General features: G+C 37.1%; 2 protein-coding genes across 2 annotated transcripts; both read left to right on the top strand.

Annotated features, from left to right (window-relative positions):
* Positions 1 to 2,507: 2,507 nt before the first annotated feature.
* Positions 2,508 to 4,662, top strand: LOC127085692 (bidirectional sugar transporter SWEET14). The gene is made up of 7 exons (XM_051026189.1): positions 2,508 to 2,667; positions 2,859 to 2,972; positions 3,326 to 3,362; positions 3,450 to 3,663; positions 3,762 to 3,923; positions 4,032 to 4,151; positions 4,233 to 4,662. The coding sequence occupies exons 2-7, from the start codon at positions 2,927 to 2,929 to the stop codon at positions 4,452 to 4,454; spliced, it is 801 nt and encodes a 266-aa protein (XP_050882146.1). The 5' UTR covers positions 2,508 to 2,667; positions 2,859 to 2,926; the 3' UTR covers positions 4,455 to 4,662.
* A 6,081-nt stretch (positions 4,663 to 10,743) lies between these two features.
* Positions 10,744 to 13,274, top strand: LOC127085691 (serine/threonine-protein phosphatase 7 long form homolog). The gene is made up of 3 exons (XM_051026188.1): positions 10,744 to 11,832; positions 11,914 to 12,004; positions 12,092 to 13,274. Exons 1-3 carry the CDS (start codon positions 11,048 to 11,050, stop codon positions 13,208 to 13,210), a joined length of 1,995 nt encoding a protein of 664 aa, XP_050882145.1. The 5' UTR covers positions 10,744 to 11,047; the 3' UTR covers positions 13,211 to 13,274.
* Positions 13,275 to 18,726: the final 5,452 nt, after the last annotated feature.

Genomic DNA, 18,726 nt, shown 5'->3' with positions numbered 1-18,726 from the left:
TGATTTACCTCCCCCCCCCCCCCCTCCCAAGTGAAAACTCGGTATGGGGTGGACGTGTGGCCAACCCACCGTGACCTCTAGAGTGGCTAGCTATCATAGGGGATGGATCACTATTTCCTGTGGGGATTTGATTTCTTTATTCACACAACTAAAGCGTCTACGACAACACCCCTGGATTTTGGTGAGGAAGTGATTGCTTTAGTCGCACAAATAAAGCGTCTACAACAACGCCTATGACTTTCGGTGGGGAATTGATTGTTGCATTCGCACATGCAAAACATCTGCTACAACACCCGTAACTTCTTAGTGTGTGTGCTTTGTGACATGGGGAATTGATTGTTATAGTCACACGTGCAGAGCGTCTACAACGACGCCCTTGAATTTCTTTATGTCGGGCTTCAATCCCGTCGGTTGTGCCTCGAGCTTGCTGTTATTGTGCAAAATCACAAAGAAATGAATATTTCATAAACAATCACATTTCAGTCATAATTGAGAATTTCTCTTGTACGTGAGGAGAATTATTATACAAACATAACACATATTACATAACAAGAAAGAAAACATAATTGGGCGGGCTAGCCACCACTTATTTTCCATGTTTGCCACCTTATGGTTCAGCCATGTCTTGGTGGGCGGATGCTTGAGTCTCAGAGTTGGCTGTCATATATACCACATTGATCTTCATGGCTTCTCCCTCTTCTTGGTTTCGCTGGAGCGCTTGAAATTTTCTTTTTTCTCCTTCGAGATCATTGTTTATTATGGTCGGTTCACCCCTACTGATTATGGTATTTGAGCTTGAGGTGGACCGTCGAAGCTACAACATCCAATGTGACTGCAAACTGTCTTCACATGATGCAATTGTAGATGCTTATACATGGGACAACAAGGAATTGCAAATTGACTTTTCAGATGTCTTTTCCTTCACCCACTAAATTTGAGCCTTCATACGACCATACACTTCCTCTTTTGAGGACCATCTTCTCAAACAAATCGAAACACATGATGTCATAGGAGCTTCCACGGTCAATTAAGATTCGGGAGACATTAAACTGCCTGATTAGGGTGGTAATCACCGGGGAGAAATCTCATTAGGGATGCCACCCACCTTTTCTCAGAGTCCCACAACCCCAACATAGGTCAGTCAAGAGTCCACAACAAGGAGATTCCATCTTTTTTTGCTTCCAAACGATGTTATACATGTTATTTAGCTGCTCTTTAGCGCCTCGCAATTCAAGGTTAGCTCGTAGTAACTCGAAGTCATGTAAGGTTGTAGGTTGTGAGACCAGAGGTAGAATTGGTGGAGCGATCAAAGGAGCTTGAATATATCCGACTATCTAAGGAATTTTGATCAAATTTGGATGTAATGAAACTTCTTCTTCATGATTCGCAATGTTTTGCTAAGGAGATGGAACTGATTGATTAATAGTTACTTGAGATGTGGTTGCAGAAACGACATCGACTTCTCGCGCGGTAGCTTAGAGAGTAGCTTTAGATCCAACCATCACTTGAAAACGTAAAAGTCAGAGAACTAGAAATTCAGGAAATCATAGTTGAAGCGATAATTGATCAAATCAAATGCGACAGTTCGATGACTTGAGAAAGTTACAAAGTGGTGAATTGAGGAGGATTTTGGAATCGTGGAGAGCGCAGAAATCAGAAGTCGATTCCCACAAAATGTACTGTTGTTCTGTACTAGAACTAGATATAGAGTGAGAACCAGAAGTATCGATGGATTTGAGCTTCCGTCGCAGTGGAGATAAGGCTTGCCTGCAAGATTATCACTCCAGCGCTCAAGTATGTGAGAAAGTATAGTGAATTTGAATTGAGCTTGAAACTTGTTACTTGAATTTGGTTCATTCTCTATAAATAGTAGAGAGAATCGCAAACTCGATATTTGTTAGGAGTAAAGTGCAAATAGCTATTGGATGTGAATGCAACTGAGATGTTTTTATGATCATCAAGAAGAGAGTCCTTGTGTGCTGAGAAATTCCAAAAGGATTACAATTCCTTCAGAATGATTGGTCTCTCTCTCTCTCTCTCTCTCTCTCTCTCTCTCTCTCTCTCTCTCTCTCTCTCTCTCTCTCTCTCTCTCTCTCTCTCTCTCTCTCTCTCTCTCTCTCTCTCTCTCTCTCTCTCTCTCTCTCTCTCTCTCTCTCTCTCTCCTCTCTCTCTCCTCTCTCTCTCTCTCTCTCTCTCTCTCTTCTCTCTCTCTCTCTCTCTCTCTCTCTCTCTCTCTCTCTCTCTCTCTCTCTCTCTCTCTCTCTCTCTCTCTCTCTCTCTATATATATATTATATATATATATATATATATATATATATATATATATATATATATATATATATATAATATTTGTTTAACCAAAAAAATAATAAGAAAGAGGTAGTAAACTATAATCAAAAGGTGTGTTTGGTGAGCTAAAGCACTCAAACCCACCACTTCTGGCCTTTCTCAGTTGCAAGGAGGCAAAGTATAATAAATAAGTTTTTTTGTAGAAAGTTATAGTCCCCTCTTAGAACCGTGTGACACACCATAAATAACCAAAGCATGATGAAAGGTATTTCTCTCACAGAATTAGCTAGCTTCATGCTTTGTTAATTTTCCCCATCACAAGGAGGATGAGTCCAGATTGCATTTATTCATCTTTGTGATTCCTCTTCGCAAGTCTGGTACATTTTTTAAGCATTTTCCTAGTAGTTCAGCATAACATTTTTGTGCTAATTAAAAATCTGTTTATTTTCATTAGGGTTTATTTGTCAGTAGTTAGTAGTATTAGTTTCAATCTGGACATTTATATCTAAATATTTCTGTTGTTCATGGATTCTATATATGCAATGTTCTTATGCTTCTATATATGCAGATAGGCACAAAAATTAAGAGATAGAAGAATTGAAAGAAAAAGAAGAAAAAGAGGTAAATTCATGAGAGATGGCCCTTCAACGCGATTCTTGGGTTTTTGTTTTCGGTCTACTAGGTATGTATGAATATTCTATAAGTGATTATAGCCTTCCTTTATTATTTTATATGTTTCACATTACTATCTATTTTCACTTACTTTTTTTATTCATTGATGGGTCATTTTATCACCCTTTGACACACTTCTATAAACAATAGAATTAACAACAAGAAATATATAGGCGGAAAAAAAGATTCCACCATTAATTTACAATTCATTTAATTTGGTGACAAAATTAAATTATGATTCCGTTTCTTTAATAATATTTTTTATTTCAAATATCTTGGTTTATTTGATTATTTATATATAAAAAAATCTTATAACTCAATGGTTGTGTATATAATCTAATAAAGAATATATTATATTTTTAGGCAATATCATCTCCGTTATGGTCTTTCTTGCTCCATTGTAAGTAATTCTCATTATATATGTTATTATCTATTTTTAATACTTTCCTTAATTAAACTATTTATTAATTAATATTTGAATATGTAGACCAACATTTTACCAAATCTACAAGAAGAAATCTACTCAAGGGTTTCAATCAGTCCCTTATATTGTTGCATTGCTTAGTGCAATGCTTTGGATTTATTATGCAATTGTCAAAAGGGAACATAGCCTCCTTCTCCTCACAATTAACTCATTTGGACTTGTGGTGGAATCAATTTACCTTGCAATTTTCCTAGTTTATGCATCAAATAAAGCCAGGGTATATATATACATATTCACCTATTCAAGGTTTTTATAATGATTTTTAGGGTTTATAATTTTTTTTTAACTATTGTTATTTTTGCTTTGAATGTGAAGCTTTCAACCTTCAAGCTTATTCTACTATTAAATGTGTTTGGATTTGGAGCAATGCTTGTTTCAACCCTATGCCTAACAATGGGATCCAAACGTCTTTCTGTTATTGGATGGATTTGTCTTGTTTTCAACATAACAGTATTTGCTTCTCCTCTATGCATTATTGTAAGAATTATATACTATTTTTTTTAACTATTATTAAATACTTAATACTCAAAAAAATTATTCTATTTTATTTTATAAATTCGGAATTAATATTTTTGTTCCATGCAGAGACACGTAATAAAGACTAAAAGTGTTGCATACATGCCACTTAGTTTGTCCTTCTTTTTGAGCTTAAATGCTATCATGTGGTTTTTCTATGGTTTTCTCATCAGAGATTATTACATTGCTGTAAGTTTATTCTATAATCTCACTAAATTAGAATTTTTTTTATTGAATTAATAAATATTTGCATTAATTTTGATGATGTAGCTTCCAAATACGCTTGGGTTTGTATTCGGTATAGTTCAGATGGTGATGTATTTGATTTATAGAAACTCAACCCAAGTGATGGTACCAGAAAAGTCAACGAAGTTACAAGAACAAAATGGCCATATTATTGACATTGTGAAGATCATTGACACAAATCAAGGTGACAATAGTGGTGCTCTACCTGTATCAACTATTTGTGAGGATCCAAATAGTGGAAAATAAGAAACAAAGAGTAAGAACATGAATGCAATGTAATCAGAAAAGAAAATGAAGTTTACTTACTTTATGGTTGTTGTCAAGTGGGACCTCATACAAATCAGATGTTAAGGATATTTTTGTTTGATTAATGTATTTTCATGAGTGAGCAATTATGTTATTGTAATGAGGAGTGGTACTTGTACTTTCGATATATGATATTTATTTTTGGTTGTGAGGTGATAAACATTGATTTTGAATGAATTGTATTTTAAAAATTAGTTATATATAAAGTGAGATGAATATAATGTCATTTATTTTGGATACATTTGCACAAATGTGACTCATGGTTTCAATTCAAAGTCACATTAAAGGAAAATATTTTGGAAGTTTATAAATTATGAAGGAGAAATGTTGTTGGATTACAAAGTTAATTTAAATTATTAGACTAATAAATCGTGGAAAAATTTACTTTATACCCCTACATTTATTCTTAGAATTTTTTTTTTAAATATCCAGAATTTTAAAAAAAATTTCAAAATTAACCCATTTTTCAAAAAAATTACACAAATGGGCAAAATTTGCCCTAATTGTGTACATAGGCGCCACCCTAGTTGGCGCCTACCCTTAATGGGTAGGGCAAGTCGCCACTAGGGGTGGCGCCTATGCCCAATCCCTTTTTTTTTTTTAAATGTTTTATTAATTTTTTTTTTTAATTTTTTTTTTTAAATATTAGATATTTGATAAATATATTTTTTTATAAATTATATTAATTTATATTAACACTTATATATAAATAAAATTATTACAAGATATATATATATATATATTAATTTATATATATATTAATTTATATATATATATATATATATATTAATTTAATTTATAAACAATTAATATTATACACATTTAATTAATATATATAAATATTTATTTACAAGATATATATATATATATATATATATATATATATATATATATATATATATATATATATATTAATTTATATATATATTAATTTAATTTATAAGTAAATAATATTATTTATAAATTTTTGGGAGAATTAGGGTTAGGTAGACTGGTGTACAACCCAGATCTTTTCCTATAAATAAAGTGTTATTTCCTTGCATTTTCTTCAACACTGTTTCGTACCACCTTCTGTATCAAGTTGAGTTCATGGCATCCCCAAGACCGTCGTCATGGCAGCGAACATCATCAAGGCGGCCGGATCCTGAACCAGTAATCTTAAAAAGGGATGGGCATGTTATTTTCTCGCCTTTGAAACCCCCAATGGAGATGAAATTTTGGAACATCCGTTCGTTGGACCAACTAAAAAGGTCCTTGATGTCTTGGTTAGAGGGAGATTACCAACCTGGTGAAGTCATCAGAAGGATTCAGAGGCTTAGAACAAGGTTCTCATTTGAAACTGGAGAAACGATACGCTGGTGGGTTGAAGTTGAAAGCGACATTGATTGCATCCAAATGATGCATGGATCAGACGACATAGTGTTAACTGTTGTAATTTCTTAGATTTTAATGGTTGTTTGTCATGTTGTTGTTGTATTTGTTATTGTTCTAGTACTTGTTCTTGTTTTAGTACTGTTTTTGTTCCAGTATTTGTTTTTGTTTTAGTAATTGGTGTTGTAATGTTAGATGTTTGTGTTTGTTGTTCAAGTGTCATCTTCTATTTGGAATAAAAAGTAAACTTTAATTTAAAATGATTTTGGTACACAGATTTATGAAAGTGAAAACTAAGTTGTGGAACTAGATCCACGATATGGACATTTGTTCTTATTATGCCCTAGTTGTCTACATATGCTACACTTCCTCTGCATTTTCTCTGCAACGTCCATTTCAGTTCTAATGCGCCTGCTATTTGGGCGACCACTTTTATTCCGCCGCATCGATTCGTTGTGCCAAACAATTTCCCCGTCATACTCTGGCCAATACGCCTCCAATGCTACCATCGGAAAGGGATTGTCGTATACATTGAGCAATGTTGCAACTTTGTAGATTGGAGACACTAGCGATAATGCATCGAAGTGGCTGTGTGAACACGCTGCAATGACATGGGAACAAGGCATACGATACGCCTGAAATTGACCACAGTCGCACCAACGGTCTGGTATTAGGACCCTATACTCTTGTCTGGGCAGCCCTTGGTTGTGGTCAATTGTTTCCTTGACACTGAAAGTGTGGCCATGGCGGTCGAACTCCGTAACCCGATGGCTGCTGGCTTTGGCGGATTCCTGCCTCATAAACTTCATGCAGGCTTCACTATAAACCTGACTCGTCTGCAACACTTCATTCCAGCGCCTGCCCTTGTTACGAACAACGTTGCCATCCGAAAATAGGTCGCACTCACCAATGCGGTTACCGGGAGGTTACGTATGCCCTTAAACACGCCGTTCATTGATTCCACAAGATTTGTTGTCATGTGGCCCCACCTCACCCCATCGTCGTACGATCTAGTCCACTTCGCTCTGTCGATATTATCAATCCACCTCCCTGCATCAGAATTTGCCAACACTATTTCCCGGCGATAGTATTGGAATCCAGGCTGGTTTAATGCGTACCCCGCGTTTATCAAATGTTGCTTCAAAAAGTTATCCTTGAACTCCCGCATAAAATTTTGTGCAATATGCCTGATGCAGTAGACATGGGTAGACGGGGGGTCATGCCAGCCATTTGCTGGATTATTGTATGCACTGTCTATTGAGGCGTGCCTGTCAGAAATAACGCAGATGCCAGCTTGTGGAGTCACGTGCGTTCGAAGATTCTTAAGGAAGAAACTCCAACCAGCTGCCGTTTCTCCTTCCACCAATGCAAAGGCTATTGGGAAAATATTTGAATTGCCATCTTGTGCGACCGCCATCAGTAACGATCCTTTGTATTCCCATACAGCCAAGTTCCATCGACTTGAACAAGTGGTTTGCAGAATGTGAACCCGATGATGCATGGACGGAATGCCCAGAAAAGTCTATGGAAAATTCCATTACCTTCTAGACGAGTTCCGTCAGGGGATTGTGCAGGCAAGGTCTCCATTATAGTAACCGTCCCAGGTGAATACAATCGTAGTGCAGCCAGGTAGCGTGGTAGTTGTTTGTATGATTCCTCCCAGTTACCGTACACCAGTTCAATTGCCTTGGTTTTTGCTAACCAAGCCTTTCTGTATGACGGTGTATATTTGAAAACAGCCACACAATGGGAGATAATTGTTTTGACCTTCAGTGACGGGTCAGCCTCAACTAGAGGTAATATGGAATGGCAGATCATGTCATGGCTAAGTTTGCGATGATCCTGTGCCATGTTGGTGTTGACGCAAATGTGAGCTTGAGATATTGACCCTATCACCCACGCGTTATGCTTCTTCTTGTACGATGCCATCAACCTATATCCACACTCCGGATTTTTGCATTCAATAACGTATCTTTCCGGATTTGATTTGATAACATCGTAGTCAACACAATTTTTCAAGTGCCAGTTCTTTATTGCTAACAGACACTCTTCCTTGGTCCGAAATTGGTCACCCTTCTTTAAGTCCTCATCAGACCTCATATATGGGTTGTAGAACATATCTGATGAGGGCTCATCCTCGCCCAAGTTAAGTGTTGTGAAGTGCGCAGGAGGTGAGTAGCGTTGCGCTATAGGTATTTGAGGTTGGTCTTCGTCTTCAGAATGACGGTTCACCAAGTCATCAACCACGTCTTCAGCATCATCAACCACATCGTCTTCAACGTGGTGCTCAGCATCTTGTTCGTCATCAATCACAGGATCAATAACCTGTGATTGAATATTCTGAGTTGGTTGAGGTTGTTCCAACACAATGTACAACACTATGTAGTCGTAACCAGAGTACTCATGGTTACGAAGCATGTATTGTGTCTCCATGTCATTTTGAATCAATGACTTATAAAACTTGACAGAGTTGTTTTCTGAAAAAAAAGGTTGTTGATAAAAAATTTGGGACACGGGTTGTCTTAGTTTGGACTCAATCTTCCTTTTCAGATAAGAGAAGTCAGCTCCTCTATTTAGACAAAACCGAGTGCATTCGGTGTTTCTAAATAGGAAGCCAGACTTATCACATTCATAAGTCTCACCGTTGACGTGAGCTTTGACTTTGTATTGTGAAGAAGATGACATGTTTTGTGAAGACATTGTGAAGGTTTTGTGAAGGTTTTGTGAAGGTTTTGTGAAGGTTTTGTGAGGGTTTTGTGAAGGTTTTGTGAAGATATTTCAAGGTTTTGTGAAGATTGTTGTGAAGATATTGTGAATACCTTTGCGAAAATGTGTGTGAATATTTATACTGCAAGAATCTTACTGAAGATTGCTGTGAAGATATGTGTGTGAAGATTGCTGTGAAGATATTGTGAATACCTCAGAGATTCCCTTGCATGCCTTACACGTGTCACACCCTTGAATGCAACACTCCCACCTAGTCTGTACTAATGCATTCCAACCTATCCACCTAGCCTGAACATAGTCTCAGAGATTCCCATGCATGCCTGTTCCCCATCAAGTCTTCACCACCAAGTCTCAGAGATTCCCACGCATGCCTTACATGTGTCACACCCTTGAATGCAACACTCCCACCTAGTCTGTACTAATGCATTCCAACCTATCCACCTAGCCTGAACATAGTCTCAGAGATTCCCATGCATGCCTGTTCCCCATCAAGTCTTCACCACCAAGTCTCAGAGATTCCCTTGCATGCCTTACACGTGTCACACCCTTGAATGCAACACTCCCACCTAGTCTGTACTAATGCATTCCAACCTATCCACCTAGCCTGAACATAGTCTCAGAGATTCCCATGCATGCCTGTTCCCCATCAAGTCTTCACCACCAAGTCTCAGAGATTCCCACGCATGCCTTACATGTGTCACACCCTTGAATGCAACACTCCCACCTAGTCTGTACTAATGCATTCCAACCTATCCACCTAGCCTGAACATAGTCTCAGAGATTCCCATGCATGCCTGTTCCCCATCAAGTCTTCACCACCAAGTCTCAGAGATTCCCACGCATGCCTTACACGTGTCACACCCTTGAATGCAACACTCCCACCTAGTCTGTACTAATGCATTCCAACCTATCCACCTAGCCTGAACATAGTCTCAGAGATTCCCATGCATGCCTGTTCCCCATCAAGTCTTCACCACCAAGTCTCAGAGATTCCCACGCATGCCTTACATGTGTCACACCCTTGAATGCAACACTCCCACCTAGTCTGTACTAATGCATTCCAACCTATCCACCTAGCCTGAACATAGTCTCAGAGATTCCCATGCATGCCTGTTCCCCATCAAGTCTTCACCACCAAGTCTCAGAGATTCCCACGCATGCCTTACACGTGTCACACCCTTGAATGCAACACAACCACCTAGTCTGTACTAATGCATTCCAACCTATCCACCTAGCCTGAACATAGTCTCAGAGATTCCCATGCATGCCTGTTCCCCATCAAGTCTTCACCACCAAGTCTCAGAGATTCCCACGCATGCCTTACATGTGTCACACCCTTGAATGCAACACTCCCACCTAGTCTGTACTAATGCATTCCAACCTATCCCATGCAGGTGTTTTGGACTTTTTCTACTTTTATAACACATATACGCCAATTAGTATGGCGTAACTAAATGAAGTATTCAATTTAAAGTTGTAATAAAACATAAAATAATTTAATTACAATATAATTATTTGTTTTTCTTTTTGAAAAATATTTGAAAGTGCACGCGTACACCACAATAATAAATATTTGAAAGTCAAATTTCAACCGTTAAATAAATTATTGGGGGATATCAAAGCTAAAATTGGATTCTACTATCTCTGTGACACTTAACTTCTCATCTGACCTGTACAGTGTGACACCTATTCTGCAAGATTCCCACGCATGCCTCACACTTGTCACATTTTTGCATCATCAGATTCCACCAAGTCTTCCCCAAGACAAGACAACTCCCACCTAGTCTGCACCTAAGCATGCCAACACTGCCACGTAGTCTGCACCTATTCTGCAAGATTCCCACGCATGCCTCACACTTGTCACGTTTCTGCGTCATCAGATTCCACCAAGTCTTCCCCAAGACAAGACAACTCCCACCTAGTCTGCACCTAAGCATGCCAACACTGCCACGTAGTCTGCACCTATTCTGCAAGATTCCCACGCATGCCTCACACTTGTCACGTTTCTGCATCATCAGATTCCACCAAGTCTTCCCCAAGACAAGACAACTCCCACCTAGTCTGCACCTATGCATGCCAACACTGCCACGTAGTCTGCACCTATTCTGCAAGATTCCCACGCATGCCTCACACTTGTCACGTTTCTGCATCATCAGATTCCACCAATGCATGCCAACACTACCACGCATGCCTTACACTTGTCACATTTTTGCATATTCAGTTTACTTGAAAAAGAGTATAAATAGAGGGTCATTCTTGCAAGTTTTCATCTACCACTAACACTTTTATTCAGAGAACTCAGGCGAAACTTCTCATCCACCAAGCTTCTTCCTACATTGCAGTCATGTCGCTTCTTACCATGGGCCAAGAACACAGAGGAACTAGGGCAAACATTGCCTCATTCGTAAGTTTTTCTTGAACATTGCCTCTTTCGTATGTTTGTAGTTAGTTTTTTAAAAGTCCAATATAATAATTTTTTATATTGTTTGTTTTTAAAGGATCCCAAGAAATTTCGTCAACGTTCACACCCAATGCCTTATCCAGACCCATGGTGCGTACCTTACATAGAGCGTGCGGGTTTCGGTCATGTAATGCATGTCGTAAATGCCACCATTGATGCCAAATTCATTTTGGCTCTGTGTGAACGTTGGAGACCTGAGACACACACCTTTCACCTACCAACTGGTGAATGTACCGTCACATTAGAGGACGTGTACATGCTTTTAGGTCTTAGAATAGATGGTAAGCCTGTCACCGGAAATGTTCAACAGCCTAACCAAATATGTGTTGAAATGTTGGGGGTAGATCTGGTCGAGGGTGAGGGGTCTGCCAAAGCAAGGGGTCAGGGTATTAAATTATCTAGCCTACAATTGTACCACGACTCCATAACTTTGACTGAGGAATCCTCCGAACAAGAAAAAGTCATAAAAACCCGGGTTTACATTATGCTATTGTTTGGGAACTTGCTATTTCCCGAAGGGACGGGAAATAGCATAAATTTTATGTACTTGAGTTTGCTCGGGGACATTGATAGAATAAGCACATATAGTTGGGGTTCTGCAGTATTAGCATTCCTATATAGCTCTTTGTGTAAAAATGCACAAAATGAGCACTGTACATTTTCTGGATGTTCTTTTTTGCTTCAAACATGGGGGTGGTGGAGATTGCCGAGGCTAGCCCCAGAAAATCCTAATGACTACTCCTTCCCCTACGCAACTAGGTAAATTTATGATCTTATTTCATTTTGTATATTTATTCTATAAATATTTGTAACTAATATTATTTATCTTCTTTTGTTTAGGTTCATTACAACCGGACTGGATTACAGTCTTACCCCCAAAAATAAAATTATATTTTATCGTCAACTGTTGGATCGTCTCCGAGCACAGGATGTATTACCACTAAATCACTCAACTTCTAACTGATTTATTAATGTCATGCATTATCGATAAATAACATATTTACTTTTTTCTTTGCAGTTTATTTGGAGGCCATATTTGGGATTGGAACATCAACCAAACCCCGAAGATGCAGCTGTTTGGACAGCAAAAACGGCCATAATGCGGTTCACCACTGTGGAGATGCACCAAAGTGACCGTGTCAAGCTTCAATTCGGAATGCATCAAGACATCCCAGGCCCCCCAATGTCCATGGAACCTTGGCATCTAAAAAAAGTCAGCCACCAGTGGTATGCCCAAAATTGGAAGGAATTTGCTAAGGAGTTTCGAAAAATGTGGAAAGACCGTGCCCACTATGTTCTACAATTTCCGGTGGCGCCCAACGAAATGAAGCCGACAAGGGAATATGTGGAATGGTATAGAGCAAATACCAATCCAGAAATGATTGTGTCTGACCCGTTCTATTTGGACGATCCCCGGATGCAACAGCCATATTTCCAACAACAACAACCACCACAGTATTCCCAACAACAACAACCACCACCTTATTACCAACAACAACAACCACCACAACCATTTTACCAACAACAACCACCACCACCTTATTACCAACAACAACCACCACCACCATATTACCAACAACAACAACCACAACACATGTCCACCCCCCAACCAAATCAACAATACATACCACAAACTCAATCCCAATACCATGAAGACTACCAACAACAAACTCAACATTCCCACCACCATCAACAGTCCCAACACCTACCACAATATCAATCCCCCTACTTCCACCAATCCCAACAATTCCAACACGGCAATTTCCCAAGCTCTTCCAGTCCTCCACCTAGCCCCGACACGGGTATACAAGAGGACTACCAACAGGACTACTACACACCACAACAAACATTGCACTTTGGCCAACCCGATTCAACCCTAAACTACCAAAGACCACAATTCGAGGGCGCACCCAGCAGTAGTCAGTTTGTCCCACCGAGACAAAGCTTCGAGGGCGCAGAGGGGACCCGTCTTTCCTACAGCACTGAAGGGACTTCGACCGAACCACAACGGCAAGCGGCAAGGGGGCGCGTTAGGGCAAGGGGTGGTAATAGGGAAGCACCACCACCACGTGAACCGTCTAGGCGAGTAACTAGACCTCCCCCGTGCGGATCGTACAAGGGACCGCATCATATGTGATTAATCATATCTTTGTAATATTTGCCTTGTTTATTATTTAAATAAAAATATTTTCTGTTTATTATCTTTATATCTTTATCTTTATCTTTAAAAATATTGTCTATCATATCTTTATACATATATAAATTAATTTTTTTTCCAAAAATTTACAAATAATATTAATTACTTATAAATTATATTAATATATATATATATATAAATTAATATATATATATAAATTAATATATATATATATATATAAATAAAAAAATTTAGACAAAATATATGTGTCAACATAAATTAATATACTTAATAAAAAACATAAATTTATAAATAAAAAAAAATTAAAAAAAAAAAAAAACATTAAAAAAAAAAAAAAAAAAAAAAAAAAATGGATTTGGGCATAGGCGCCACCCCTAGTGGCGACTTGCCCTCCCCATTAAGGGTAGGCGCCAACTAGGGTGGCGCCTAAGGGTAAAAAATGGCCAATTTTGGCCATTTGTGTAATTATTTTGAAAAATTGGATATTTTTGAAATTTTTTTGAAATTTTTGGATATTTAAAAAAAAAATTCTTATTCTTATATCCCTATATTTTATAAAAAATATCAATTTTATTCTTATATATTTTTAAATAATTTATTATTTTATTATTTAAATATTTTTTAAATTTTATTTTACATACCGGAAGACTTTGTAAAAGAATTCCGGTAGTCATTTTTTACGTATTTTTCAAACTTTTTTTTATGTACCGGAAGACTTTACAAAAGAGTTCTGGTACACAAAAATTGACTACCGGAACTTTTTTACAAAGTCTTCCGATATAATAAAAGTCAAAAAATATTTAAAAAATGAGTACCGGAATTCTTTTGCAAAGTCTTCCAGTTCACAAAAATTGATTACCGGAACTCTTTTGCAAAGTCTTCCAGTACACAAAAAAATGTTACAAAAAATATTTGAAAATGATTATCGGAACTCTTTTGTAAAGTCTTCCGGTACATAAAATTTGACTACCGGAACTCTTTTGCAAAGTCTTCCGGTACACACAAAAAAAATGTTACAAATATATTTGAAAAATGACTACCGGAACTCTTTTGCAAAATCTTTCTGTACATAAAAAAATATTAAAAAAATATTTGAAAAATGACTATCGGAACTCTTTTGCAAAGTCTTCCGGTAAACAATAAAATTTTAAAAATATTTAAAAAATAAAATAATAAATTAATTAAAAATATATAAGGATAAAATTGATATTTTTTATAAAATGTAAGGGTGGAAGGATAAATGTAAAGGTATAAGGTAAAATTTTCTAAATCGTGAGGTCCATTTTGATTTATGTGGTATAGTTTAAATAATGGTTTTGAAAGTTGTAGAAGTTAAAGTAAGAATGTTATTTCTTGAATAATATTGATCTGAAATCTGATATATATACAGCAATTTATCAAACTATTTAGGAAATAAATGATGTGTAATAACTAATTTATTAAATCTATTTAGGAGATTAATAATGCATAATAACTATAATTTTAAATTAATTTATTGTGCACTAGTTATAGACAGATTCTATTTTATTCCATTGTATATTACTCTAGCACATTTGAAGTGGGAGGGTGACTAACGTTGAGACTATCTCTAAAGTCTTGAAAAGATATCAAAGGAAGACTTTTGGTGAAGATGTCTGCAATTTGATAACAAGAGAGAACGTGAAGAACACGTGCATGACCGCGAACAAAATGAATATCCATTTTGATGTGTTTCGTTCCTTGAAGTTGAACTGGGTTGTCGGAGAGATAGATTACACTGACGTTGTCACAGTAGACCAAAGTTGCCTTGGGATTTGGACAGTGTACTTCGAGAAGAAAATTATGCAACCAACATGATTTAGAAACCATGTTGGCGACGCCACGGTACTCGGCTTCAACACTAGAATGGGATATGTGGGTTTCCTTTTGGACAATCAAGAAATACACAATAATCAGAGGTAGAATGTCTGGTGTCAGGGCACCCTCCCCAATCGGCATTTGTATAAGATATCAAGGAGGTAGTAGATGAAGGATAAAGATGCAAACCATAATGTCGTATACTCTGGATATATCGCATAATCCGTCTGAGAGCATGTATGTGGGCTTCCATGGGGTTGTGCATGAAGATACATATTTGTTGTACTGCATATAAGATATCTGGTCGAGTGAAAGTGAGATACTAAAGGGCACATGCAAGACTACGATATAGAGATGGATCCTCATAAGGAGTGCCATCGGTGGCACTCAACTTCAGTTTTGTATCAATCGGTGTAAGGCATGGTTTACAGGATGACATTCCCGCACCTTCAAGGATTTCTTCTGCATACTTCTTTTGTGAGAAAAATAGACCTTTTTTGTGGCGTATGATTGTAACATCCTATTTCCCTCGCGCATAAATATACATTAAAATCAGAGTATTCACACAATCAAATAAGATGTCACACATTCTCAAATCCAAACATACATGTCATGTAACACTTATACAAAAAGTAACAAGAATCAACACCTTCTCTTAGGGTGTCTTTGCATGCTCAGCTTCACTCAGGGTATCATCGCAGTAGAATTTCTCATCAACAAAGTATGCAATCAATAAATCATTTAATTTCAAAGACTTTATAACATAAATGAAATTATAAATGCAATCTCTTCAAAACCTCAAAACATCAACCATGAGAGTATACAACAACTCTGTAATGAAAGATTAGACAAAAACTCGCAAATGTTTCTCATTGTTACATATCAGAGCACTTAAACTAAACACAGAAAGAAAAAGAAGAAACAACCTCATGTCATCCTCCACTCTAAGCAGTTACTCAACAACAAAGGGTGAGAAATCACAATCAATCAAAACATGCATTATGCTGCAAAGTAGGATATCTACACAACATATTCTACATAATATCCTTCATGGTATATCACAAAACATTCTCACACCCAAACTAATCAATCATTCATAACTCAACAAAATGCATATAGTTTGTTATGCAATGCAACTCAACTATGCAAATCTATGCATGTGCATGTGGTACCAACTCAACATTTGGTTCTTCATACGAATCAAGTTCCAATACCTGTAAGCCCCGAGCCCCCTCTCTGAGATCTAAGCTCCCTCTATGAGCTTGGGACAAGCCACTAGTCCCCTCTCTGAACTAGCAGACATGCCTCTTGACAGAACTCTTATGATGCAAGATCATATCATCAAATCAATGCGTTAAGACCCATCTATGATCCTAACACAAATGCATTGATAACTCAAGTAATCCCATTTCTAGATTACATCACACCAATATCATAAAATGCACATTATCAATCAACAGTGCAAACAAGTATACTAATAGTTCATCTCAACAAAATTATATTTTAAACATGGAACAATACAACAAACATAACTCAAAATAATCCATATTCACAACATTCCCATATTTCATACTTATTTTCATTGTTTAACATCTCGTCATAGTAATATATTCAAATATTTCCACAACTCATAAAACATATTCCTCAAACTCGCGCAACTCGACATTTACTCGATCAAATAATTTTTAATAATCATTTTCATAAATTACTCAAGTTATCACAATACATTCATCCTCGCGCTCCGAGTTAAGGAACTCAAGTTATGATTAAAAAAAATAGAATAATTTCGTTGTTGGAGGGTCTCGTTATGCAGGGACCTCCCTTCCTAGGAGACAGCTCTCTAAGTGACGCTTCCCTCGCTAAGCGACGGTGTATAGACCTGCAAAAACCAAAATGCGATTTTCACCATTCAAGGACCTCCAAAACTCCAATTTCGATTCCGTAAAAATTCAGACCCTCATATTAGACATACTATGATTATCCCATTAATAAACCCAAATTAACACATAAAATCCATTATTTTCATGAAAATTATTGATTTGCAAAACCTTCGACGGTGCAACAATGATGGAAAAACATCAAGTACCAAAACAGAAAAATCAGTCATGAATAGTGCATGAATTCATCAATTATTATAGAAAATTCTCATCATAGAATAATAATTCATCCACAACATACACCCTATTAGAGGTTAAGAACTCCTTTACCCTACCCCACATGCATAAGCTTTATTGAAAGTAATTTTCTCTCGTATCCGGATACTCCTAACAGCAAAATTCTGATTTCCGATAGAACTTCTTCTTCTCCACCCCAAGTCTCTTCCTCTCCTTAGCCCTTTAGTCTTTTTCCCTTTTCACTGGTTTCTACGTATACTGACAAAATAAGTTATTCCTAGATTTCTCTCATTATAATATATACTTAGGACAAAATAACTCTTAATTGTATTTTTCTCTCATACTAACAAAATAATTGCTCATTCCTCCCATTAATTTGTATTCAATTCTCACTTTCACTCCAAAAGCTCTATTTCCCTTTTAATTAATAAAATCTAATAAATTATTATTACTAGAATAATTTCTAGTAATTTTGGCCCACTTCTACTCATCCCTACAATTATCTTTATACCTTTAACCCAAGGGTACACACCCCCACTCTCATATTTAATTAATCACTCTCAATTAAATAAATACGCAAAACATGATAATTCAAATAATTCGATAAATCAAAAATTGGGGTGTTACAACTCTCCCCCACTTAAAGAATTTCACCCTCGAAAATTACTTTAAGCAAACAGAGTCAGATATGACTCTCTCATCTGGCCCTCTAGCTTCCAAGTCACGTTTCTGCCAGCAGGTCCTCCCCAAGCTACCTTCATTAAACTAATCTCTTTACCATGCAATTGTTTCACTTCCCGATCCTCTATGCACATGGGTGATGTCTCAACAGTCAGGTTATCTCTCAAATGTACATCATTCACTTGGACCATATGAGACGGATCTGAAATGTATCTCCTCAATTGAGACACACGAAACATCATGAAGTTTAGCAAGCGACTGCGTTAAATCAATCTGATAGGCCGTCTCTCTATCCTCTACAAAATTTGGTATGGACTAATGAAACACGGAGTGAGCTTTCGAGACTTCAAAGCTCGACCAACACCATTTATCGAAGTAACTCTAAGGAACACATGATCACCCTCTTGAAATTCAAGTGCTTTTCTCCTCTTATCATGGTAACTCTTCTGGCGACTCTACAAATCTTTCATCTTCTCTTGAATCAATTTAATATTCTCTGTCGTCTGTTAGATAATCTCAGGCCCAATTACAACACTGTCTCCTTATTCATACCAACACAAAGGTGTCCTTCACCTTCTACCATACAACGGCTCAAAGGGTGTCATTCCTATACTCTAATAGATACTGTTGTTATAGGTAAACTCTATCAACAGTAAAAAAATCCATCCCAAGCACCTCCCTTCTCAAGCACACAAACTCCGAACAAGTCTTCAAAATATTGGATAGTCCTCTACGTCCTACCATCCGTTTGTGGGTGATAAGCGAAACTCAATCGCAACTTCGTACCCAATGCTTTCTGTAAGCTCTCCCAGAACCTTGAAGTAAATATCGGATCTCTATCAGATGTGATACTGAAAGAAATAC

Source organism: Lathyrus oleraceus, chromosome 5, assembly GCF_024323335.1.
Source record: "Lathyrus oleraceus cultivar Zhongwan6 chromosome 5, CAAS_Psat_ZW6_1.0, whole genome shotgun sequence".
Taxonomy (NCBI): domain Eukaryota; kingdom Viridiplantae; phylum Streptophyta; class Magnoliopsida; order Fabales; family Fabaceae; genus Lathyrus; species Lathyrus oleraceus.
The sequence above is the reverse complement of the archived record's forward strand: the minus strand, read 5'-3'. Positions and strand labels throughout refer to the sequence as shown.

What these genes read in the sequence shown, in the direction of transcription:
- LOC127085692 (XM_051026189.1), top strand. Translation starts at nt 2,927, where the DNA reads ATGGCCCTTCAACGCGATTCTTGGGTTTTTGTTTTCGGTCTACTAG. An exon ending in TTTTGTTTTCGGTCTACTAG is followed by an intron (nt 2,973 to 3,325) that starts GTATGTATGAAT and finishes TTATATTTTTAG; the next exon opens with GCAATATCATCTCCGTTATG. An exon ending in TCAGAGATTATTACATTGCT is followed by an intron (nt 4,152 to 4,232) that starts GTAAGTTTATTC and finishes TTGATGATGTAG; the next exon opens with CTTCCAAATACGCTTGGGTT.
- LOC127085691 (XM_051026188.1), top strand. Translation starts at nt 11,048, where the DNA reads ATGTTTGTAGTTAGTTTTTTAAAAGTCCAATATAATAATTTTTTATAT. An exon ending in TCCTTCCCCTACGCAACTAG is followed by an intron (nt 11,833 to 11,913) that starts GTAAATTTATGA and finishes TCTTTTGTTTAG; the next exon opens with GTTCATTACAACCGGACTGG. An exon ending in ATCGTCTCCGAGCACAGGAT is followed by an intron (nt 12,005 to 12,091) that starts GTATTACCACTA and finishes TTTTCTTTGCAG; the next exon opens with TTTATTTGGAGGCCATATTT.